The following is a 24,221-nucleotide window of genomic DNA, read 5'->3' on the forward strand; positions in this document are numbered from 1 at the left end:
ACGAAACTGGACGAGGGACCGTGCTGCTGTGGCTGTGGAGAAAACACGAAGCTCGACGAGGGACCGTGTTGCTGTGGCTGTGGAGAAAACACAAAGCTCGACGTGGGACCATAGTGCTGCGGGTGCCACGTAGAACTGCCAGGTTGGTCAGGACGGGGTGGCTTGGTTGTCGGCTGCTGTGCTAGGCGTGGACGTGGTTGATGTCGGTGCATGGAGTGACGCGGCTGCTCCTGCTCGTGCTGAACAATATCGGTTCTCCGGGTGCACGTGATAGCCTCGTACACAGTCCGTATCTTATTCTGAATTCTTTCCAAGAAGGGTTGTACCACTGGACGATGATGAAGAAGAGGTCCAGACGATAGTGATCGTCCAAAGGTGGTCACGGCGTCGTACAGTTCGCGTGTCAAGGTAGCCTGCAAATTTCCATGACGATTAATAATGTCTGTCTCTTGCACATCAAAGTATGTGACAACATTACGTAAAGAAAAAATATCTTACCGCGTACTGCCTAGAGCCCGAAGTATCATAGCTCGGGTACATATCCGACGGAGTAGGATCCGGTAACTCCTCTGGGTGGGAGTACTCAACAATGCGTAACCGTGTTCCGGTCATGTAGCGCCGCAAATAGAGATTGAATTCATCGAGATCGAAATTGTGATTCTCGTGCCATAGATTTGTGTTTGCTGTCTCCCATTCTATAACATACGGCTCTAGTCTAACTAGCCAGTCAGCAGTTGTCCTGTTCATGCCCTTCCTTGTCGTCCTAAAATTGTGGTGTGTGTTCAACAATTACCTAAAGCTTCGAATGGAGTACTATGAAAGAAAATGCAACATTGAAAAACTGGTTAATACCTGTGGATGTGTGCTGGCACCGGGTTCTCTATAGGGGGAGGTAGCTCCAACTGCAGAAGACCAAATTGCCTCATAACCCTCTGTTGTGCCATCTCCTCGACGAAGACATCGAAGATGATCTTCGATTTTGTCATCCAGTAATCTCGGTCCCTTGTGCATAGCACAGACATACCAGCAGGGTATGTCGCTTGTATGGCTGCTTCCGTGTAGGGCTGCCAGATGACCCCAGTGTACGCATCGAACTGCTCGTTCAATGCTGTGTATGCCTTCCTGGTCTGGTCACTAGCAAAGCGTCTCTGCAGAGAATAAAAGTTAGTAGCCGCTAGCATCGAACGATCTCTTGTGCAGAAAAAGTTGCATTAAACTACAACACGGTGCATACCTTGCGACGAGTCCAACACAGACCGAAAGTAGGCATGTCGATGCCGTCAACATCAAACATGGCGTCTATAGGCTCATGAACACGTACATCTGGTCGCCCTATAGAGAACCTCTCCCACGAGCACAGCTGTAGGAATACAGGGCATCCAAGAAGGGTTGGCTTTCTCGATGTAAGCTGGCAACCGTTGCACATACCTCGGTATGTAGCCGCTAACACCCCCGAACCCCAACTGCTCTGTCTGATCTGATCCGCCGTCTGAGCGCTCGCTATCTTGAGTGCCATAGGGATGTAGAGGGCGCTAATAGTGGTGACATGGTTCTCCGGGAACATCACCTTGCCGAAAAGCCACAGTAAGTAGGCCTCGAGGCTCCGAGTGATCTGTTCCGCAGTCAACGGCGCCCGAAAGTTCTGGATCTGCATTAAGCGAAGAGAAAGTTTTAGTAAGCCGCAGTTATTTTCTGTAAAACTTTATGCGCGATAACTTGAAGATAATAGGTAGGGGAAATTACCCGGAAATTTAGCAACCACTCATACTTAGGTCCGTGATGCTCCCATACCGGATCCGGAGCATCCGGAAAAACACCGTGAAAACGTTCTGTAAGAGCTCGCTCCCAACTAGCCGGTGCGTCCAACGGTCCTACGGCATGACCTGCCAACAGTAGTCCGAGCAAAAGTGACACATCCTCCAGAGTAGGAGCCATCTCTCCCCATCTGAAGTGAAACGTGTGGGTCTCTGGCCTCCAACGGTCCACTAAGCAGCTCAGCAAAGACCCATCGATGGCGACGCGTTTCTCACCCGGGATAGACTCAACCAGACGCGCGAAAGGTAAAAGGCCGGCCCATTTCAACCTTCATCAGAGAACTTTTTAGTTAGTGTCTCCCATTTCAACCATTAATATGCATGTCAGTGTGCAAATTAATAAAGCACGTACCGCTGAAGCCATCCTGAGTGTATCTTCCAGTTTTCCTTAGGAGTGCGAGTGACCAGAGGCTCAAGCTTGCGCTCATACCATATCGCAGCACGATGACCCCTATCAATGTCCCCATTCAGCAACCACAATCCCGACATTCCTGCACATACAAAATTCAGAACATAGTGTCACACTTAATAAAAATTCAGAACAAAGTGCCACACTTAATAAAAATTCATAACATAGTGCCACACTTAATAAAAATTCAGAACATACTGTCACACTTATTACAAATTCAGAACATAGTGCCACACTTAATAAAAATTCAGAACATAGTGCCACACTTAATAAAAATTCATAACATAGTGCCACACTTAATACAAATTCAGAACATAGTGCCACAACACACTTAATACAAATTCAGAACAAACTAGTGCTAGCTTAGCTTCTTCCTCTCGCCCTTACTCCTCTACTACCTCTACCTCCTCTTCTTCCCCGGTTGCCTCGTCCACGCCCAGTGACGAAAGTGGGACAATTAGTGTCCCTATGGCCAAATTCATTGCATAGAATGCATTGCCTAGTCGGACCTCCTGCTTCAGATTCATCCATATCATTTCGGATGCGCTGACACTGCCGTCTGCCTCTACTTGTACGCATATGCTCTGGGTTTGGAATGTAACGCCTTTCGGCGGGGTTGACGCTGTTGAAATTACCCATTGATCGAAAACCCATCAGCTCACCTGTCCAGGTATTGAGGACAGCCTCTTTCAGAAAATATGGAGACACAAACGATATTGCGTCCATTCCAAGATGCCCGCAAGCAGCAAGTACATGTGAGCAAGGTAGGTGAAGCAATTTCGGTTTATTGCATGTGCACTCACACATTGGCCGGGCTTCATTGCCAATTTTCACCTCATGCGTCCTCAACTCATTTGCACATCCGGATTTTTTGTTGGCTAAGCGGACCTCAAACCTTCTTTCTTGATTACCGATGGCGACTATAGTGTGTGACCTAGCTTTTTGCATCTTGTTGTCCATGTACTTCGTGACTCTTTCACAGTACCGTGTATTTGGGTTGTTCAACATATGCTGCTCTGCTATTTGACGTCTGTCTCTGAAATACTTGACGGTGCCATAAAAAATACCCTCAACGATGGCTGTAAGTGGCAATGCCCGGTTTCCTCTGAGGACAAAGTTGTATGTTTCCGCGAGGTTCGTTGTCATGACACCGTACCTTGCTCCATGTGTGTCATGTAGCAAAGACCACCTCTCTAGAGGCTCATGCTCTATCCACTGCTCGAAGGTTTTAATCCACCTCCCGAGCCTTCTCCTAGTACCAGGTGGGTCAAAGCCTGGCAGGTCACATAGCCCAACAGCCTCCTCCTCCACGGCCGCTGTTCCTGTTGCCAACTGTGCAGCTACTGCTTCAACATGTGCCCTCACCGCTGCATCTCTTGCAGCTTTCCTGTCCCTCACGTGTCTCTGCGTGCACACATTAAGTCTGTCGCGTATCAAATTGTACTTCCATAACTGGTTCTGCTTGCAAAGTTTTTTGAACAGATTCATCAGGTTCTTATTTCTAAACTGCGAGAAGAAATTAGCCCCGAGATGGCGCATGCACCAACGGCTCTGCAAGTCCTGCCATGGAACTTGTTCCTCAGGGCCTGGGTTTGTCAGTGTCCTTATCGCACTGAGTATACCTGCATGCCTGTCATGAAGGATGCACACATTGGGCTTCTCCTTCACAACTGATATTTTCAACTGCCTGAAGAACCATGTCCAACTTTCAATGTTCTCACTCTCCACAAAAGCAAATGCCAGTGGGACGACTTGATTTTGGCCGTCTTGACCTATGGCTGTCAGGATCTGACCCTTGTACTTTCCTGTGAGAAAAGTACCGTCAACACATATCACCGGTCGGCAATGCCTGAAAGCTTCGATGCATACACCGAAAGAGAAGAAGAGACGATGCAACACCCTCACAGTTGGGAACTCTGGCATGAACATGTCTTGGATATCGATATAGGTGCCTGGATTCCGCTGCTGCAGGGTGTGGAGGAGGTGGACAACAGAGTCATATGCATCAAAATAAGAACCAAATCTCCTCTCAAGCGCTGCATGCTTAGCCCTCCAAGCCTTGCCATAAGAAATTATGTACTTCAACCTGGCGAACACTTTTGTCTGCACTGCCTTCACTTCCATAGCTTTTCCTTGCACTATCTCATCGTAAAACAGTCGAGCAATAAGCGTGGATGAAAGGTTGGCATGATCTTGAGGGATGCAGGGAATAAGACAAGTGTGATTAACTAAGTCACTTATCACCCAACTTGTGCCATACTTAGGGAGAAAGCCGTGCACCCTTGCGGGACAATCTGCGTTCTTGCATACCATTGTGAGGAATTTCTGACTGGACACCTCAGCTTTGAAAACCCTTTGCGTGGACATTGCCCAATTAATTATTGCATCCTTCAGGGTTTGCTTGTTCGGATACATAGCACCCGTCGCAATATTGTTCTGGTGATATTGCCAGGCTGAATCATATCCATCATTCACGGTCATTGCAGATGATAAGTCATGATTCCACCATGCAGGATTCGGGACCTCCTCTGCATTTTCTTCTTCATCTGACTCGTCAGAATCATCGGCATGACCCCTTTCAACATCGGTGTCTTCTTCTTCCATCTGGTTCTGCATGTGCCCATCTACCTCGTCAGCGTCCACCTCGCCATTGTAATCACCATCGGCATTTCCTCCTTCTACCTGACTACTCTGCCCTGGTTCATAACCATAAGCATTTCCTCCTTCTACCTGACTGCTCTGTCCTTGTTCATAACCATAAGCATTTCCTCCTTCTACATGACTGCTCTGTCCTTTGTAGCCACCCTCCCCTTCATGTGCAGTGACCTCCTTCACGACGGGAAGCACTAAAGCAACAGGATTGCATCCCCTTCGTTCACAACCTTGTAACCACCGCACCCAATCGGAGTCTCCCTCTATTGGCCTCAAATAAAAGTAAATTTTTGAACTTGACCGTGTCCACAATGCATGAACACCGACGGTGTGTGTTTCAGTATCAAGACCTAAACTTGCCGCAATCCATTCTTTCAACTGACTAACAGACCATGTTTGTGGTGCGCTGATTGCCACCTCTATGTGAGTAAATTCACTCAGATCTGCTCCCAACTCATTTGTTTGGACAGTACCAGGACCATAGTAAAATCTCAACTTCACTACATCGGACATCTCGACTCACCTATTTTTTTTCAACAACGAAATACAAGTATTAGACATGTCTATATATATATTACCAGGACCATAGTAAATTTCACGATCAATATAATTTAATCTATGTGGACGATTATGATGAGTTGCTTGACTCTTGTTTTAATAATAATATAATAAATAGGCCCATGTTTACTAATAATAAATAGGCCTCAAATAATAATAATAATATAACCGAGCAATATGATAATTCAGTTTATTTGAATTATATGCCCCATGTTGATGTATTTTTTATTTTAATCTATGTTAAGAATAATTTAGAAAAAGGCATGCGTCTTATTTCTACGATCATGTAAAATTCTTCCTTGCAAAGAAGTTTTTATCTGAAGTTTTTTTGTTAAACTACAGCGTGGTCGTTTAAAAAAAACAGTGTGGCATTGCTTGTTATGGGTTAAACTTTAGAAAATACGCATAATAAAGGTTAGCGGGTAATCCGCTTCATATTGGCATCGGGTACGGACTGAAACGTTTTTTAACATGTAGTTCTACTTTTTCCTTTTTTGTTTGCTTGTTAAATTTCCATCACAGTGACATGCTATGCACATGCCGACCCCAACTCTTTAAAAAAAACTTGTCTCTTCTTTCCAACTTTTTATTCATGTTTCCAACTTATTATCACGCACCTATGTACGTGTCAAGTATTAAGCAACAACTTATTATCCCCACTAACAACTAATACAATTCACACACCTACAACTATATTACGAATATTTGCCGTAGCAACTACAAATATTTACGTATACTACCGGGGCAAATAACAATAATCGCACACAAATTTAATTTCACATCGAACGAAGCGTGCGTGCGAACGAATAATATTTACGTATACTACCGGGGCAAATAACAATATTTCCGTATACAACCGGGCCAAATAACAATAATCGCACACAAATATTTACGTATACTACCGGGGCAAATAACAATATTTACGTATACTACCGGAGCACCTACGAAAAATAAAATGTGGGCTGAAATATACCCTTGAAGCATGCGTGCGAACGAAGAACGACGAACGACGAACGAGGAGAACGAAAAACTGCCGCTGCTCCGGCTCCAACGAAGAACGACGAACAACAGCTTCACCTCCACCACACTGCCCCAACTTCACCACCACCACACTGCCCCAACTTCACCACCACCACCTCCACCAAAATGCTCACCACGACCACCACGAGCTACCCCGTCAGTAGATCGACACCTCTTTTGGCTGCCCTAAATGAGTTGAACCCATTCACGGTGCCAAAATCGCGAAAATGTAGCTCATTTAGGTGTACAAATGTGTGCCATTTTTCTGTAGAGAGAAGAGGAGGAAGAACACAGAAGAAATGAGCCACGGGAGAAGAAGAATGGAGGAAGGAGAGGATAAGGGCGGGCCGGCCAGCGCGCGTCAGGTGGGTAGCACCCTGTCGGCCACCAGGTGGCCGATCGGCGGGCGGCAGGCCGACAGGGGCGCACCACGCCGACAGGCCACTGCCTCCCCCTCGCGACGTGGCCTGACCAACCACAGGCCGCCGCGTGCCAGCCCGGCCTGCAGTCGGCCTCCTGCTAGCCGATCGGCCTGCTGTGGGCCGACTGGGCTCAGTCGGCCTGCAGTGGGCCGACGGTGTATTATTTTTGTAAATTCTTTTTCCTGCGTATTATTTCTGTAATTTAAAAAAATGTATTATTTAAAAAAAATTAGCACTACTATCAGCGTCCGTCTTCCTCTTGACGATCCATTTATTCTCAATTGCGTGCCGATCATCGGGCAAGTCAACCAAAGTCCACACTTTGTTCTCATACATGGATCTCATCTCAGATTTCATGGCCTCAAGCCATTTTGCGGAATCTGGGCTCACCATCGCTTCTTCATAGTTCGTAGGTTCGTCATGGTCTAGTAACATAACATCCAGAACAGGATTACCGTACCACTCTGGTGCGGATCTTACTCTGGTTTACCTACGAGGTTTGGTAGTAACTTGATCTGAAGTTACATGATCATCATCATTAACTTCCTCACTAATTGGTGTAGGAGTCACAGGAACAGATTTCTGTGATGAACTACTTTCCAATAAGGGAGCAGGTACAGTTACCTCATCAAGTTCTACTTTCCTCCCACTCACTTCTTTCGAGAGAAACTCCTTCTCTAGAAAGGATCCATACTAAGCAACGAATGTCTTGCCTTCGGATCTGTGATAGAAGGTGTACCCAACTGTCTCCTTTGGGTATCCTATGAAGACACATTTCTCCGATTTGGGTTTGAGCTTATCAGGATGAAACTTTTTCACATAAGCATCGCAACCCCAAACTTTAAGAAATGACAACTTTGGTTTCTTGCCAAACCACAGTTCATAAGGCGTCGTCTCAACGGATTTTGATGGTGCCCTATTTAACGTGAATGTAGCTGTCTCTAATGCATAACCCCAAAACGATAGTGGTAAATTGGTAAGAGACATCATAGATTGCACTATATCCAATAAAGTACGGTTATGACGTTCGGACACACCATTATGTTGTGGTGTTCCAAGTGGCATAAATTTGTGAAACTATTCCACATTGTTTTAATTGAAGACCAAACTCGTAACTCAAATATTTGTCTCCACGATCAGATCATAGAAACTTTATTTTCTTGTCACGATGATTTTCCACTTCACTCTGAAATTCTTTGAACTTTTCAAATGTTTCAGACTTATGTTTCATCAAGTAGATATACCCATATCTGCTCAAATCATCTGTGAAGGTGAGAAAATAACGATATCCTCCACGAGCCTCAATATTCATTGGACCACATACATCTGTATGTATGACTTCCAACAAATCTGTTGCTCTCTCCATAGTTCCGGAGAACGGCGTTTTAGTCATCTTGCCCATGAGGCATGGTTCGCAAGCATCAAGTGATTCATAATCAATTGATTCCAAAATCCCATCAGTATGGAGTTTCTTCATGCGCTTTACACCAATATGACCTAAACGGCAGTGCCACAAATAAGTTGCACTATCATTATTAACTTTGCATCTTTTGGTTTCATTATTATGAATATGTGTATCACTACGATCGAGATCCAACAAACCATTTTCGTTGGTGTGTATGACCATAGAAGGTTTTTATTCATGTAAACAGAACAACAATTGTTTTCTAACTTAAATGAATAACCGTATTGCAATAAACATGATTAAATCATATTCATGCTCAACGCAAACACCAAATAACACTTATTTAGTTTCAACAGTAATCCCGAAAGTATAGGGAGTGTGCGATGATGATCATATCAATCTTGGAACTACTTCCAACACACATCGTCACCTCGCCTTTTACTAGTCTCTGTTTATTCTGCAACTCCCGTTTTCGAGTTACTACTCTTTAGCAACTAAACCAGTATCAAATACTGAGGGGTTGCTATAAACACTAGTAAGTACACATCAATAACATGTATATCCAATATACCTTTGTTCACTTTGCCATCCTTCTTATCCACCAAATACTTGGGGCAGTTCCGCCTCCAGTGACCAGTCCCTTTGCAGTAGAAGCACTTAGTCTCAGGCTTAGGTACAGACTTGGGCTTCTTCACTTGAGTAGCAACTTGCTTGCCGTTCTTTTTGAAGTTCCCCTTCTTCCCTTTGCCCTTTTCTTGAAACTAGTGGTCTCGTCAACCATCAACACTTGATGTTTTTCTTGATTTCTACCTTCGTCGATTTCAGCATCACGAAGAGCTCGGGAAATACTTTCGTCATCCCTTGCATACTATAGTTCATCACGAAGTTCTACTAACTTGGTGATGGTGACTGGAGAATTCTGTCAATCACTATTTTATCTGGAAGATAAACTCCCACTGGATTCAAGCGATTGTAGTACCCAGACAATCTGAGCACATGCTCACTAGTTGAGCGATTCTCCTCCATCTTTTAGCTATAGAACTTGTTGGAGACTTCATATCTCTCAACTCGGGTATTTTGCTTGAAATATTAACTTCAACTCCCGGAATATCTCATATGGTCCATGACGTTCAAAACGTCTTTGAAGTCCCGATTCTAAGCCGTTAAGCATGATGCACTAAACTATCAAGTAGTCATCATATTGAGCTAGCCAAACGTTCATAACGTCTGCATCTGCTCCTGCAATAGGTCTGTCACCTAGCGGTGCATCAAGGACATAATTCTTCTGTGCAGCAATGAGGATAATCCTCAGATCACGGATCCAATCCGCATCTTTGCTACTAACATCTTTCAACATAATTTTTCTCTAGGAACATATCAAAAATAAACACAGGGAAGCAACAACGCGAGCTATTGATCTATAACATAATTTGCAAAATACTATCAGGACTAAGTTCATGATAAATTTAAGTTCAATTAATCATATTACTTAAGAACTCCCACTTAGATAGACATCCCTCTAATCCTCTAAGTGATCACGTGATCCATATCAACTAAACCATGTCCGATCATCACGTGAGATGGAGTAGTTTCAATGGTGAACATCACTATGTTGATCATATCTACTATATGATTCACGCTCGACCTTTCGGTCTCTGTGTTCCGAGGCCATATCTGTTATATGCTAGGCTCGTCAAGTTTAACCTGAGTATTCCGCGTGTGCAACTGTTTTGCACCCGTTGTATTTGAACGTAGAGCCTATCACACCCGATCATCACGTGGTGTCTCAGCACGAAGAACTTTCGCAACGGTGCATACTTAGGGAGAACACTTATACTTTGATAATTTAGTGAAGGATCATCTTATAATGCTACCGTCAAACAAAGCAAGATAAGATGCATAAAGGATTAACATCACATGCAATCAATATAAGTGATATGATATGGCCATCATCATCTTGTGCTTGTGATCTCCATCTCCGAAGAACCGTGCTTGTGATCTCCATCTCCGAAGCACCGTCATGATCACCATCGTCACCGGCGCGACACCTTGATCTCCATCGTAGCATCGTTGTCGTCTCGCCAACTTATTGCTTTTACGACTATCGCTACCGCTTAGTGATAAAGTAAAACTATTACATGGCGATAGCATCTCATACAATGAAGGAACAACCATATGGCTCCTGCCAGTTGCCGATAACTCGGTTACAAAACATGATCATCTCATACAACACATTATATCACATCATGTCTTGACCATATCACATCACAACATGCCCTGCAAAAACAAGTTAGACGTCCTCTACTTTGTTGTTGCATATTTTACGTGGCTGCTACGGGCTTAGCAAGAACCGTTCTTACCTACGCATCAAAACCACAACGATAGTTTGTCAAGTTGGTGATGTTTTAACCTTCGCAAGGACCGGGCGTAGCCACACTCGGTTCAACTAAAGTGAGAGAGACAGACACCCGCCAGCCACCTTTAAGCAACGAGTGCTCCGAACGGTGAAACCAGTCTCGCGTAAGCGTACGGGTAATATCGGTCCGGGCCGCTTCATCTCACAATACCGCTGAACCAAAGTATGACATGCTGGTAAGCAGTATGACTTATATCGCCCACAACTCACTTGTGTTCTACTCGTGCATAGCATCAACGCATAAAACCTGGCTCGGATGCCACTGTTGGGGAACGTAGTAATTTCAAAAAAATTCCTACGCACACGCAAGATCATGGTGATGCATAGCAACGAGAGGGGAGAGTGTTGTCCACGTACCCTCGTAGACCGATAGCGGAAGCATTATCACAACGCGGTTGATGTAGTCGTACGTCTTCACGATCCGACCGATCAAGTACCGAACGTACGGCACCTCCGAGTTCTACACACGTTCAGGTCGATAACGTCCCTCGAACTCCGATCCAGCCAAGTGTTGAGGGAGAGTTTCGTCAGCACGACGGCGTGGTGACGGTGATGATGTTCCACCGACGCAGGGCTTCGCCTAAGCTCCGCAACGGTATTATCGAGGTGTAATATGGTGGAGGGGGGCACCGCACACGGCTAAGAGATCTCAAGGATCAATTGTTGTGTCTCTGGGGTGCCCCCCTGCCCCCGTATATAAAGGAGCAAGGGGGAGGCAGCCGGCCAAGGGGAGAGGCGCGCCATAGGGGGGAGTCCTACTCCCACCGGGAGTAGGACTCCTCCTTTCCTTGTGGGAGTAGGAGAAGGGTAGGGGGAAGGAGAAAGAAGGAAGGGTGCGCCCCCCTTCCCTAGTCCAATTCGGACCAGACCATGGGGAGGGGTGCGGCCACCTTTTGAGGCCTTTCTCTCCTTTCCCGTATGGCCCATTAAGGCCCAATACGAATTCCCGTAACTCTCCGGTACTCCGAAAAATACCCGAATCACTCGGAACCTTTCCGAAGTCCGAATATAGTCTTCCAATATATTGATCTTTACGTCTCGACCATTTCGAGACTCCTCGTCATATCCCCGATCTCATCCGGGACTCCGAACTCCTTCGGTACATCAAAACTCAATAAAACTGTCATCGTAACGTTAAGCGTGCGGACCCTACGGATTCGAGAACTATGTAGACATGACCGAGACACGTCTCCGGTCAATAACCAATAGCGGGACCTGGATGCCCATATTGGCTCCCACATATTCTACGAAGATCTTTATCGGTCAGACCGCATAACAACATACGTTGTTCCCTTTGTCACCGGTATGTTACTTGCCCGAGATTTGATCGTCGGTATCTCGATACCTAGTTCAATCTCGTTACCGGCAAGTCTCTTTACTCGTTCCGTAACACATCATCCCGCAACTAACTCATTAGTCACAATGCTTGCAAGGCTTATAGTGATGTGCATTACCGAGTGGGCCCAGAGATACCTCTCCGACAATTGGAGTGACAAATCCTAATCTCGAAATACGCCAACCCAACAAGTACCTTTGGAGACACCTGTAGAGCACCTTTATAATCACCCATTTACGTCGTGACGTTTGGTAGCACACAAAGTGTTCCTCTGGTAAACGGGAGTTGCATAATCTCATAGTCATAGGAACATGTATAAGTCATGAAGAAAGCAATAGCAACATACTAAACGATCGAGTGCTAAGCTAACGGAATAGGTCAAGTCAATCACGTCATTCTCCTAATGAGGTGATCTCATGATAAATGTTTATTATTCATGCTAGAATTGTATTAACCGGAAACATAATACTTGTGTGAATACATAGACAAACAGAGTGTCACTAGTATGCCTCTACTTGACTAGCTCGTTAATCAAAGATGGTTATGTTTCCTAGCCATTGACATGAGTTGTCATTTGATTGACGGGATCACATCATTAGAAGAATGATGTGATTGACTTGACCCATTCCGTTAGCTTAGCACACGATCGTTTAGTATTCTGCTATTGCTTTCTTCATGACTTATACATGTTCCTATGACTATGAGATTATGCAACTCCTGTTTACCGGAGGAACATTTTTTGTGCTACCAAACGTCACAACGTAACTGGGTGATTATAAAGGTGCTCTACAGGTGTCTCTGAAGGTACTTGTTGGGTTGGCGTATTTCGAGATTAGGATTTGTCACTCCGATTGCCGGAGAGGTATCTCTGGGCCCACTCGGTAATGCACATCACTTAAGCCTTGCAAGCATTGCAACTAATGAGTTAGTTGCGGGATGATGTATTACAGAACGAGTAAAGAGACTTGCCGGTAACGAGATTGAACTAGGTATTGAGATACCGACGATCGAATCTCGGGCAAGTAACATACCGATGACAAAGGGAACAACGTATGTTGTTATGCGGTCTGACCGATAAAGATCTTCGTAGAATATGTGGGAGCCAATATGAGCATCCAGGTTCCGCTATTGGTTATTGACCGGAGACGTGTCTCGGTCATGTCTACATAGTTCTCGAACCCGTAGGGTCCGCACGCTTAAAGTTTCGATGACAGTTATATTACGAGTTTATATGTTTTGATGTACCGAAGGTTGTTCGGAGTCCCGGATGTGATCACGGACATAACGGGGAGTCTCAAAATGGTCGAGACATGAAGATTGATATATATTGGACGACTATATTCGGACACCGGAATGGTTCCGGGGGTTATCGGATATATACCGGAGTACCGGGGGCTTACCGGAACCCCCCGGAGGTTATTGGGCCTCATGGGCCCAATTGGTGGAAGAGGAGAGGCGGCCAAGGGGCAGCCGCGCGCCCCTCCCCCCAAGTCTGAATTGGACAAGGAGGGGGGGGCACCCCCCTTTCCTTTCCCCCTCTCTCCTTCCCTCTCCTCTCCTAATCCAACAAGGAAAAGGGAGGGAGTCCTACTCCCGGTGGGAGTAGGACTCCTCCTGGCGCGCCCCTCTTGGCCGGCCGCCTCTCCCCCCTTGCTCCTTTATATACGGGGGCAGGGGGCACCCTAGAGACACAACAATTGATCTGTTGATCTTTTAGCCGTGTGCGGTGCCCCCCCTCCACCACAGTCCACCTCGATAATACTGTAGCGGTGCTTAGGCGAAGCCCTGCGTCAGTAGAACATCATCATCGTCACCATGCCGTCGTGCTGACGAAACTCTCCCTCAACACTCGGCTGGATCGGAGTTCGAGGGACGTCATTGGGCTGAACGTGTGCTGAACTCGGAGGTGCCGTGCGTTCGGTACTTGATCGGTCGGATCGTGAAGACGTACGACTACATCAACCGCGTTGTGCTAACGCTTCCGCTTTTGGTCTACGAGGGTACGTGGACAACACTCTCCCCTCTCGTTGCTATGCATCACCATGATCTTGCGTGTGCGTAGGATTTTTTTGAAATTAATACGTTCCCCAACAGTGGCATCCGAGCCTGGTTTTATGCGTAGATGTCATATACACGAGTAGAATACAAGTGAGTTGTGGGCGATATAAGTCATACTGCTTACCAGCATGTCATACTTTGGTTCGGCGGTATTGTTGGATGAAGCGGCCCGAACCGACATTACGCGTACACTTACGCGAGGCTGGTTCTACCGACGTGCTTTGCACACAGGTGGCTGGCGGGTGTCAGTTTCTCCAACTTTAGTTGAACCGAGTGTGGCTACGCCCGGTCCTTGCGAAGGTTAAAACAACACCAACTTGACAAACTATCATTGTGGTTTTGATGCGTAGGTAAGAACGGTTCTTGCTAAGCCCGTAGCAGCCACGTAAAATTTGCAACAATAAAGTAGAGGACGTCTAACTTGTTTTTGCAGGGCATGTTGTGATGTGATATGGTCAAGACATGATGCTAAATTTTATTGTATGAGATGATCATGTTTTGTAACCGAGTTATCGGCAACTGGTATGAGCCATATGGTTATCGCTTTATTGTATACAATGCAATCGCCATGTAATGCTTTACTTTACCACTAAGCGGTAGCGATAGTCGTAGAAGCATAAGATTGGCGAGACGACAACGATGCTACGATGGAGAGCAAGGTGTCGCGCCGGTGACGATGGTGATCATGACGGTGCTTCGAAGATGGAGATCACAAGCACAAGATGATGATGGTCATATCATATCACTTATATTGATTGCATGTGATGTTTATCTTTTTGTGCATCTTATCTTGCTTTGATTAAAGGTAGCATTATAAGATGATCCCTCACTAAATTATCAAAGTATAAGTGTTCTCCCTGAGTATGCACCGTTGCGAAAGTTCTTCGTGCTGAGACACCACGTGATGATCGGGTGTGATAGGCTCTACGTTCAAATACAACGGGTGCAAAACAGTTGCACACGCGGAATACTCAGGTTAAACTTGACGAGCCTAGCATATAACAGATATGGCCTCGGAACACGGAGACCGAAAGGTCGAGCGTGAATCATATAGTAGATATGATCAACATAGTGATGTTCACCATTGAAACTACTCCATCTCACGTGATGATCGGGCATGGTTTAGTTGATATGGATCACGTGATCACTTGGAGGATTAGAGGGATGTCTATCTAAGTGGGAGTTCTTAAGTAATATGATTAATTGAACTTAAATTTATCATGAACTTAGTACCTGATAGTATCTTGCTTGTGTATGTTGCTGTAGATAGATGTCCCGTGCTGTTGTTCCGTTGAATTTTAATGCGTTCCTTGAGAAAGCAAAGTTGAAATATGATGGTAGCAATTACATGGACTGGGTCCGTAACTTGAGGATTATCCTCATTGCTGCACAGAAGAATTACGTCCTACAAGCACCGCTTGGTGCCAGACCTGCTGCAGGAGCAACACCAGATGTTATGAACGTCTGGCAGAGCAAAGCAGATGACTACTCGATAGTTCAGTGTGCCATGCTTTACGGCTTAGAACCGGGTCTTCAACGACGTTTTGAACGTCATGGAGCATATGAGATGTTCCAGGAGTTGAAGTTAATATTTCAAGTAAATGCCCGGATTGAGAGATATGAAGTCTCCAATAAGTTCTACAGCTGCAAGATGGAGGAGAATAGTTCTGTCAGTGAGCATATACTCAAAATGTCTGGGTATATCAATCACTTGATTCAACTGGGAGTTAATCTTCCGGATGATAGCGTCATTGACAGAATTCTTCAATCACTGCCACCAAGCTACAAGAGCTTCATGATGAACTATAACATGCAAGGGATGGATAAGACGATTCCCGAGCTCTTCGCAATGCTAAAAGCTACGGAGGTAGAAATCAAGAAGGAGCATCAAGTGTTGATGGTCAATAAGACCACCAGTTTCAAGAAGAAGGGCAAAGGGAAGAAGAAGGGCAACTTCAAGAAGAACAACAAGCAAGTTGCTGCTCAGGGAAACCCAAGTCTGGACCTAAGCCTGAGACTGAGTGCTTCTACTACAAGCAGACTGGTCACTGGAAGCGGAACTGCCCCAAGTATTTGGCGGATAAGAAGGATGGCAAGGTGAACAAAGGTATATGTGATATACATGTTATTGATGTGTACCTTACTAATGCTCGCAGTAGCACCTGGGTATTTGATACTGGTTCTGTTGCTAATATTTGCAACTCGAAACAGGGACTACGGATTAAGCGAAGATTGGCTAAGGACGAGGTGATGATGCGCGTGGGAAAAGGTTCCAAAGTCGATGTGATCGCAGTCGGCATGCTACCTCTACATCTACCTTCGGGATTAGTTTTAGACCTGGATAATTGTTATTTGGTGCCAGCGTTGAGCATGAACATTATATCTGGATCTTGTTTGATGCGAGACGATTATTCATTTAAATCAGAGAATAATGGTTGTTCTATTTATATGAGTAATATCTTTTATGGTCATGCACCCTTGAAGAGTGGTCTATTTTTGTTGAATCTCGATAGTAGTGATACACATATTCATAATATTGAAGCCAAAAGATGCAGATTTGATAATGATAGTGCAACTTATTTGTGGCACTGCCGTTTAGGCCATATCGGTGTAAAGCGCATGAAGAAACTCCATACTGATGGACTTTTGGAACCACTTGATTATGAATCACTTGGTACTTGCGAACCATGCCTCAGGGGCAAGATGACTAAAACACCGTTCTCCAGAACTATGGAGCGAGCAACAGATTTGTTGGAAATCATACTACAAATGTATGTGGTCCGATGAATATTGAGGCTCGTGGCGGATATCGTTATTTTCTCACCTTCAAAGATGATTTGAGCAGATATGAGTATATCTACTTAATGAAACATAAGTCTGTAACATTTGAAAAGTTCAAAGAATTTCAGAGTGAAGTTGAAAATCATCGTAACAAGAAAATAAAGTTTCTACGATCTGATCATGGAAGAGAATATTTGAGTTACGAGTTTTGGTCTTCATTTGAAACAATGCGGAATAGTTTCGCAACTCACGCCACCCGGAACACCACAGCGTAATGGTGTGTCCGAATGTCGTAATTGTACTTTACTTGATATGGTGCGATCTATGATGTCTCTTACTGATTTACCGCTATCGTTTTGGGGTTACGCTTTAGAGACGGCTGCATTCACGTTAAATAGGACACCATCGAAATCCATTGAGACGACGCCTTATGAACTATGGTTTGGCAAGAAACCAAAGTTGTCGTTTCTTAAAGTTTGGGGCTGCGATGCTTATGTGAAAAAGCTTCAACCTGATAAGCTCGAACCCAAGTCGGAAAAATGTGTCTTCATAGGATACCCAAAAGAGACTGTTGGGTACACCTTCTATCACAGATCCGAAGGCAAGACTTTTGTTGCTAAATTGGGAATCTTTCTAGAGAAGGAGTTTCTCTCGAGAGAAGTGAGTGGGAGGAAAGTAGAACTTGATGAGGTAACTGTACCTGCTCCCTTATTGGAAAGTAGTTCATCACAGAAACCGGTTTCTGAGACACCTACACCAATTAGTGAGGAAGTTAATGATGATGATCATGAAACTTCAGATCAAGTTGTTACTGAACCTCGTAGGTCAACCAGAGTAAGATCCGCACCAGAGTGGTACGGTAATCCTGTTCTGGAAGTTATGTTGCTAGACCATGACGAACCTACGAACTATGAAGAAGCGATGGTGAGCCCAGATTCCGCAAAATGGCTTGAGGCCATGAAATCTGAGATGGGATCCATGTATGAGAACAAAGTGTGGACTTTGGTTGACTTGCCCAATGATCGGCAAGCCATTGAGAATAAATGGATTTTCAAGAAGAAGACCGACGCTGACGGTAATGTTACTGTTTATAAAGCTCGACTTGTTGCAAAAGGTTTTCGACAAGTTCAAGGGGTTGACTATGATGAGACCTTCTCACCCGTAGCGATGCTTAAGTCTGTCCGAATCATGTTTGCAATTGCCGCATTTTATGATTATGAAATTTGGCAAATGGATGTCAAAACTGCATTCCTGAATGGATTTCTGGAAGAAGAGTTGTATATGATGCAACCGGAAGGTTTTGTCGATCCAAAAGGAGCTAACAAAGTGTGCAAGCTCCAGCGATCCATTTATGGACTGGTGCAAGCCTCTCGGAGTTGGAATAAGCGCTTTGATAGTGTGATCAAAGCATTTGGTTTTATACAGACTTTTGGAGAAGCCTGTATTTACAAGAAAGTGAGTGAGAGCTCTGTAGCATTTCTAATATTGTATGTGGATGACATATTGCTGATTGGAAATGATATAGAATGTCTGGATAGCATAAAGGGATACTTGAATAAGAGTTTTTCAATGAAAGACCTCGGTGAAGCTGCTTATATATTGGGCATCAAGATCTATAGAGATAGATCAACACGCTTAATTGGACTTTCACAAAGCACATACCTTGACAAAGTTTTGAAGAAGTTCAAAATGGATCAAGCAAAGAAAGGGTTCTTGCCTGTGTTACAAGGTGTGAAGTTGAGTAAGACTCAATGCCCGACCACTGCAGAAGATAGAGAGAAGATGAAAGATGTTCCCTATGCTTCAGCCATAGGCTCTATCATGTATGCAATGCTGTGTACCAGACCTGATGTGTGCCTTGCTATAAGTTTAGCAGGGAGGTACCAAAGTAATCCAGGAGTGGATCACTGGACATCGGTCAAGAACATCCTGAAATACCTGAAAAGGACTAAGGATATGTTTCTTGTCTATGGAGGTGACAAAGAGCTCATCGTAAATGGTTACGTTGATGCAAGCTTTGACACTGATCCGGACGAATCTAAATCACAAACCGGATACGTGTTTACATTGAACGGTGGAGCTGTCAGTTGGTGCAGTTCTAAACAAAGCGTCGTGGCGGGATCTACGTGTGAAGCGGAGTACATAGCTGCTTCGGAAGCAGCAAATGAAGGAGTCTGGATGAAGGAGTTCATATCCGATCTAGGTGTCATACCTAGTGCATCGGGTCCAATGAAAATCTTTTGTGACAATAATGGTGCAATTGCCTTGGCGAATGAATCCAGATTTCACAAAAGAACCAAGCACATCAAGAGACGCTTCAATTCCATCCGGGATCTAGTCCAGGTCGGAGACATAGAAATTTGCAAGATACATATGGATCTGAATGTTGCAGACCCATTGACTAAGCCTCTTCCACGAGCAAAACATGATCAGCACCAAGGCTCCATGGGTGTTAGAATCATTACTGTGTAATCTAGATTATTGACTCTAGTGCAAGTGGGAGACTGAAGGAAATATGCCCTAGAGGCAATAATAAAGTTATTATTTATTTCCTTATATCATGATAAATGTTTATTATTCATGCTAGAATTGTATTAACCGGAAACATAATACTTGTGTGAATACATAGACAAACAGAGTGTCACTAGTATGCCTCTACTTGACTAGCTCGTTGATCAAAGATGGTTATGTTTCCTAGCCATTGGCATGAGTTGTCATTTGATTGACGGGATCACATCATTAGAAGAATGATGTGATTGACTTGACCCATTCCGTTAGCTTAGCACACGATCGTTTAGTATTCTGCTATTGCTTTCTTCATGACTTATACATGTTCCTATGACTATGAGATTATGCAACTCCCGTTTACCGGAGGAACACTTTTTGTGCTACCAAACGTCACAACGTAACTGGGTGATTATAAAGGTGCTCTACAGGTGTCTCTGAAGGTACTTGTTGGGTTGGCGTATTTCGAGATTAGGATTTGTCACTCCGATTGCCGGAGAGGTATCTCTGGGCCCACTCGGTAATGCACATCACTTAAGCCTTGCAAGCATTGCAACTAATGAGTTAGTTGCGGGATGATGTATTACAGAACGAGTAAAGAGACTTGCCGGTAACGAGATTGAACTAGGTATTGAGATACCGACGATCGAATCTCGGGCAAGTAACATACCGATGACAAAGGGAACAACGTATGTTGTTATGCGGTCTGACCGATAAAGATCTTCGTAGAATATGTGGGAGCCAATATGAGCATCCAGGTTCCGCTATTGGTTATTGACCGGAGACGTGTCTCGGTCATGTCTACATAGTTCTCGAACCCGTAGGGTCCGCAAGCTTAAAGTTTCGATGACAGTTATATTACGAGTTTATATGTTTTGATGTACCGAAGGTTGTTCGGAGTCCCGGATGTGATCACGGACATAACGGGGAGTCTCAAAATGGTCGAGACATGAAGATTGATATATTGGACAACTATATTCGGACACCGGAATGGTTCCGGGGGTTATCGGATATATACCGGAGTACTGGGGGGTTACCGGAACCCCCCGGAGGTTATTGGGCCTCATGGGCCCAATTGGTGGAAGAGGCGAGGCGGCCAAGGGGCAGCCGCGCGCCCCTCCCCCCCCCAAGTCCGAATTGGACAAGGAGGGGGGCGCCCCCCTTTCCTTTCCCCCTCTCTCTCCTTCCCTCTCCTCTCCTAATCCAACAAGGAAAAGGGAGGGAGTCCTACTCCCGGTGGGAGTAGGACTCCTCCTGGCGCGCCCCTCCTGGCCGGCCGCCTCTCCCCCCTTGCTCCTTTATATACGGGGGCGGGGGCACCCTAGAGATACAACAATTGATCTGTTGATCTTTTAGCCGTGTGCGGTGCCCCCCTCCACCATAGTCCACCTCGATAATACTGTAGCGGTGCTTAGGCGAAGCCCTGCGTCGGTAGAACATCATCATCGTCACCACGCCGTCGTGCCGACGAAACTCTCCCTCAACACTCGGCTGGATCGGAGTTCGAGGGACGTCATCGGGCTGAACGTGTGCTGAACTCGGAGGTGTCGTGCGTTCGGTACTTGATCGGTCGGATCGTGAAGACGTACGACTACATCAACCGCGTTGTGCTAACGCTTCCGCTTTCGCTCTACGAGGGTACGTGGACAACACTCTCCCCTCTCGTTGCTATGCATCACCATGATCTTGCGTGCGCGTAGGATTTTTTTTGAAATTACTACATTCCCCAACAGCTTTGCCTTATAGTGATTGTGTGCCAGGGGTCAGCGAAGAGACGAGATGCTATTGTCCCGACTGGCACCTAGATCCGGAGAGGATCCCGGTGCCGGCGGCCCCGCGGTCGGCCAGGGCGCGCACGGAGGAGGTGCGGCGCCGGCGGGCACTCCTGACGCCGGAGCAGCGCCGGGACTCCGCCTACGCCTTCGACTCGCCCAACTGGGCGCGCTGGTTCGCCTTCGAGCACAAGGAGACGAGGCGACGCGGCGTCCGCGAGGTCGACCGCACCTTGCCACCGCCCCCGCTCGTCGTCCGCGAGGAGGACCAGGCGGCGGAGGCCGCCTACCAGGCTGCCCTTGCGGCGGTCTACCAGGAGAGCGAGGAGGACGAGCGGCGCAGAGCGACGGCGGTAGAGGAAGAGGCGGCGGCGTACGAGGCGGCCATGGCGCAGGCCATGGCCCTCTCCGCGGCGGGCAATTGCGTCCTGCCGCCGGTGACCCCGCCGGCCCCTGTGAAAGCCGAGCCGGAGCCGGAGCCGGAGCCCATCGAGCGCTACTCCTGGACGGGAGTAGTGCGCGAGTGGGTCCGCACGCCGCCGGTCTGGGTGGGGGCGACGTCGGCGCATGAGGCGGCATACCTCGAGCACTGGCGCCACATCCGGCTGGCCGAGGAGCACCGCGACGGCGAGTACCTCGAGATGCTTGAGCGCGACGCCGAGGCCGAGCAGCGCGAGGCTGAGGAGGAGGCGCGCTAGGCCGCGGCGGCACAGGCGGCCACACAGCCGGTGCCCGACATGAATGCCCTCTGGAACTCGGCGTTTTCCTGGGCCGGCCCTGCGCCGACGTTTATCGATCTCACGGATCCCGAGGACGACGACGACGTCTAGAGCAGCGCGCCGCCTCGTAGTTTAGTTTATGTTTAGTTTTTATTAATGCTAATATGGACGTGTGGATTCTCGCCGGTCTTCGTGGCCGGCTTAATGTATAATTATTGCATGCTTTTTTTTCTCACGTGGCCGGCTTAATGTATAATTATTGCATGCTTTTTTTTCTCACGCCATCAAAAAATAGGCCGGGCCAGTGTTGGGCACACGCACCAACCACCCAAATGCGGAAGCGGATGTTCGTGTCCGCCTGACCGACCCAAACGAAAAACGGTTCTGGACGGCCCGTTGGAGTTGCTCTTAAGACATGTATTGGGTAGTGTTCGAAGTTCAAGCACACAAAATCTACACAATTTTATTTTAAGGAATCGGCTTAGCTGCCATCGTTAGTGAGAAAACATTTACTCGCCAGATACTCCACTAACTTTTAGAAGATCGCATAGAAATGTAAGAGCACAAAATGCATTAATATTTTACTTCATGAAAACGACCGAAGGAGCATTAACATATCAGATACCAGGATGTTGACAACTTGAAATCATGAGCATGGTCTGTACGCTTAAGGACGAAATTACTTACGGTACGCAGTACTTTATTATTATTGTTATTATTACACCATTGTGGAACTTAAAACGAGAACTCTGAACACCAAGATACATCTCTCGTCAGTCAGACATTCTCGCCCGACCTCGACATAGAGACTCGGACACACCACAGGAATGTGGAGCTCGAGGGGAACTAAAGGACAGAAAGCATTATGCAACCGCGACAGGTATAATCTAGTGACGGCTCTTGGTGATGGTCTCGGTGGTGCTCGCGTCCTTGGTTGCGCTGGAGGTGTTGTCTCCCCCCATCCCCAGCGTGCTCGCCACCGCGTCTTTCGCGCCGACCACCGCGTTCTTCACCTGCTCGCCGGCCTACACAGAAACCAAGTTCAGCTTCAGCATACGTAGCACAAACGGGTACAAACAGAATACTGTACGGCAATGTCGTCTTCGATGAGTGCAAGTGGCTGAATGACCTAGCTGAGGACGCTGCCGGTCTTGTCCTTGCCGGCGACGGCGGAGTCCTTGGTGTACTGCGCCGCGTCGGAAGCCCTGTCCTGCGTGTACTCCGTCGCCTCGGAGGCCTTCTGCTTGGTCCCCTCGGTCGCGTGGCCGAGGTAGCTGCCGGTCCGGTCCTTGCCCTCGGCGGCCCGGTCCTTGCCGGCCTGCGCCGTCTCGGACGTCTTCTGCCCCGCCTCGCCGGCCTTCTGCTTCGTGGCCTCCACGGCGCCCTGCCCCTTCCCCGTCGCTTGCCCCGCCGCGCCCGACGCCCGGTCCTTGGCGTCGCACGCCTCGTCCTTGGCCGCGCCGGTCACCTGTCCGGCCTTCTCCTGCAACGTAGTACGAGCGATGGATGGAAGCATTTCAGGAGACTCAACACGGACCGTGTGCTCCGGCAACAACTTGAAGAAGATCGGCGGAGATGGTCACCTCGGTGTGGGCCTTGGCCTCGCCGGCGCGGTAGCTTGCCTTGTCCTGGTTGGAGGCCATGGCTGCTGCTCAAACAAACACTGGACTGGAGTGCAGACACGAACTGAGCTCTCTCGGGAAATGGAAAAGCAAGATTACTTTTGGCTAATGGTTAACTCGGATCAGCTGCTTGCTGCAAGGAGCTTGGAACAGGGAATATTTATAAGCTGCGGCTACCATACGGATAGAGCCCGCGGGCAGGACACGTCGCGGGCGGAGCTCGTACTGGGCGCCACGTAGAATAAGAAAGGACACGCCTTCTCACGCACGCGTCCGTACCTACGAGAAGCCTGTCCATGTAGACGAAGCTGATTCGAAACCCATGTGCGCCAAGGTAAATGCCAAGATGAAGAACCTATCTATGTACCCAGTGTTGACAAAAGCGTGCAGTACATGTGCTCGTGACTCAATATTAAGCACAAGCTGGCCATCGTCACTTCTATATACAGTACGTACATAGCTGCATTTAAGTACTAATACAATTAGCATAGTGATTCAGAATAACTAAATAAGTAAATGCAAATGATGAACAAAAACACCTTTGAGGAAATTTTCTTACCTGACAATGTACCAGAGATAATCTATCCCATCTTTAGTCATCGAGGACGCGTTTGGTAGGCTGCACTACCCTTAGCCAGGCCCGCGCGGGGGATGAAATCGATCTGTTTGATTGTCTGGGCTGCATCTGTTTCATGACCCGCATGAAACTTAAAGTAGCTCTGGGTCTACATC

At 46.7% G+C, this 24,221-nt stretch overlaps 1 protein-coding gene and 1 long non-coding RNA gene across 2 annotated transcripts; both read right to left on the reverse strand.

Moving 5' to 3' along the window:
- Positions 1–269: 269 nt before the first annotated feature.
- LOC141025533 (uncharacterized) lies at positions 270–1,057 on the reverse strand. The gene is made up of 3 exons (XR_012187268.1): positions 853–1,057; positions 499–763; positions 270–413 (listed from the first exon to the last, which is right to left on the reverse strand). It is a non-coding gene; the product is annotated as an uncharacterized lncRNA (long non-coding RNA).
- Positions 1,058–22,550: 21,493 nt separating this feature from the next.
- Positions 22,551–23,643, reverse strand: LOC109765111 (uncharacterized). Its single transcript, XM_073497817.1, has 3 exons — positions 23,451–23,643; positions 22,997–23,350; positions 22,551–22,892 (listed from the first exon to the last, which is right to left on the reverse strand). Exons 1-2 carry the CDS (start codon positions 23,508–23,510, stop codon positions 22,997–22,999), a joined length of 414 nt encoding a protein of 137 aa, XP_073353918.1. The 5' UTR covers positions 23,511–23,643; the 3' UTR covers positions 22,551–22,892.
- Positions 23,644–24,221: the final 578 nt, after the last annotated feature.

This window comes from Aegilops tauschii, chromosome 1 (assembly GCF_002575655.3).
Source record: "Aegilops tauschii subsp. strangulata cultivar AL8/78 chromosome 1, Aet v6.0, whole genome shotgun sequence".
In the NCBI taxonomy this organism is placed as follows: Eukaryota; Viridiplantae; Streptophyta; class Magnoliopsida; order Poales; family Poaceae; genus Aegilops; species Aegilops tauschii.

What these genes read in the sequence shown, in the direction of transcription:
- LOC109765111 (XM_073497817.1), bottom strand. Translation starts at nt 23,510, where the DNA reads ATGGCCTCCAACCAGGACAAGGCAAGCTACCGCGCCGGCGAGGCCAAG. An exon ending in AGGCCAAGGCCCACACCGAG is followed by an intron (nt 23,351 to 23,450) that starts GTGACCATCTCC and finishes ACTACGTTGCAG; the next exon opens with GAGAAGGCCGGACAGGTGAC.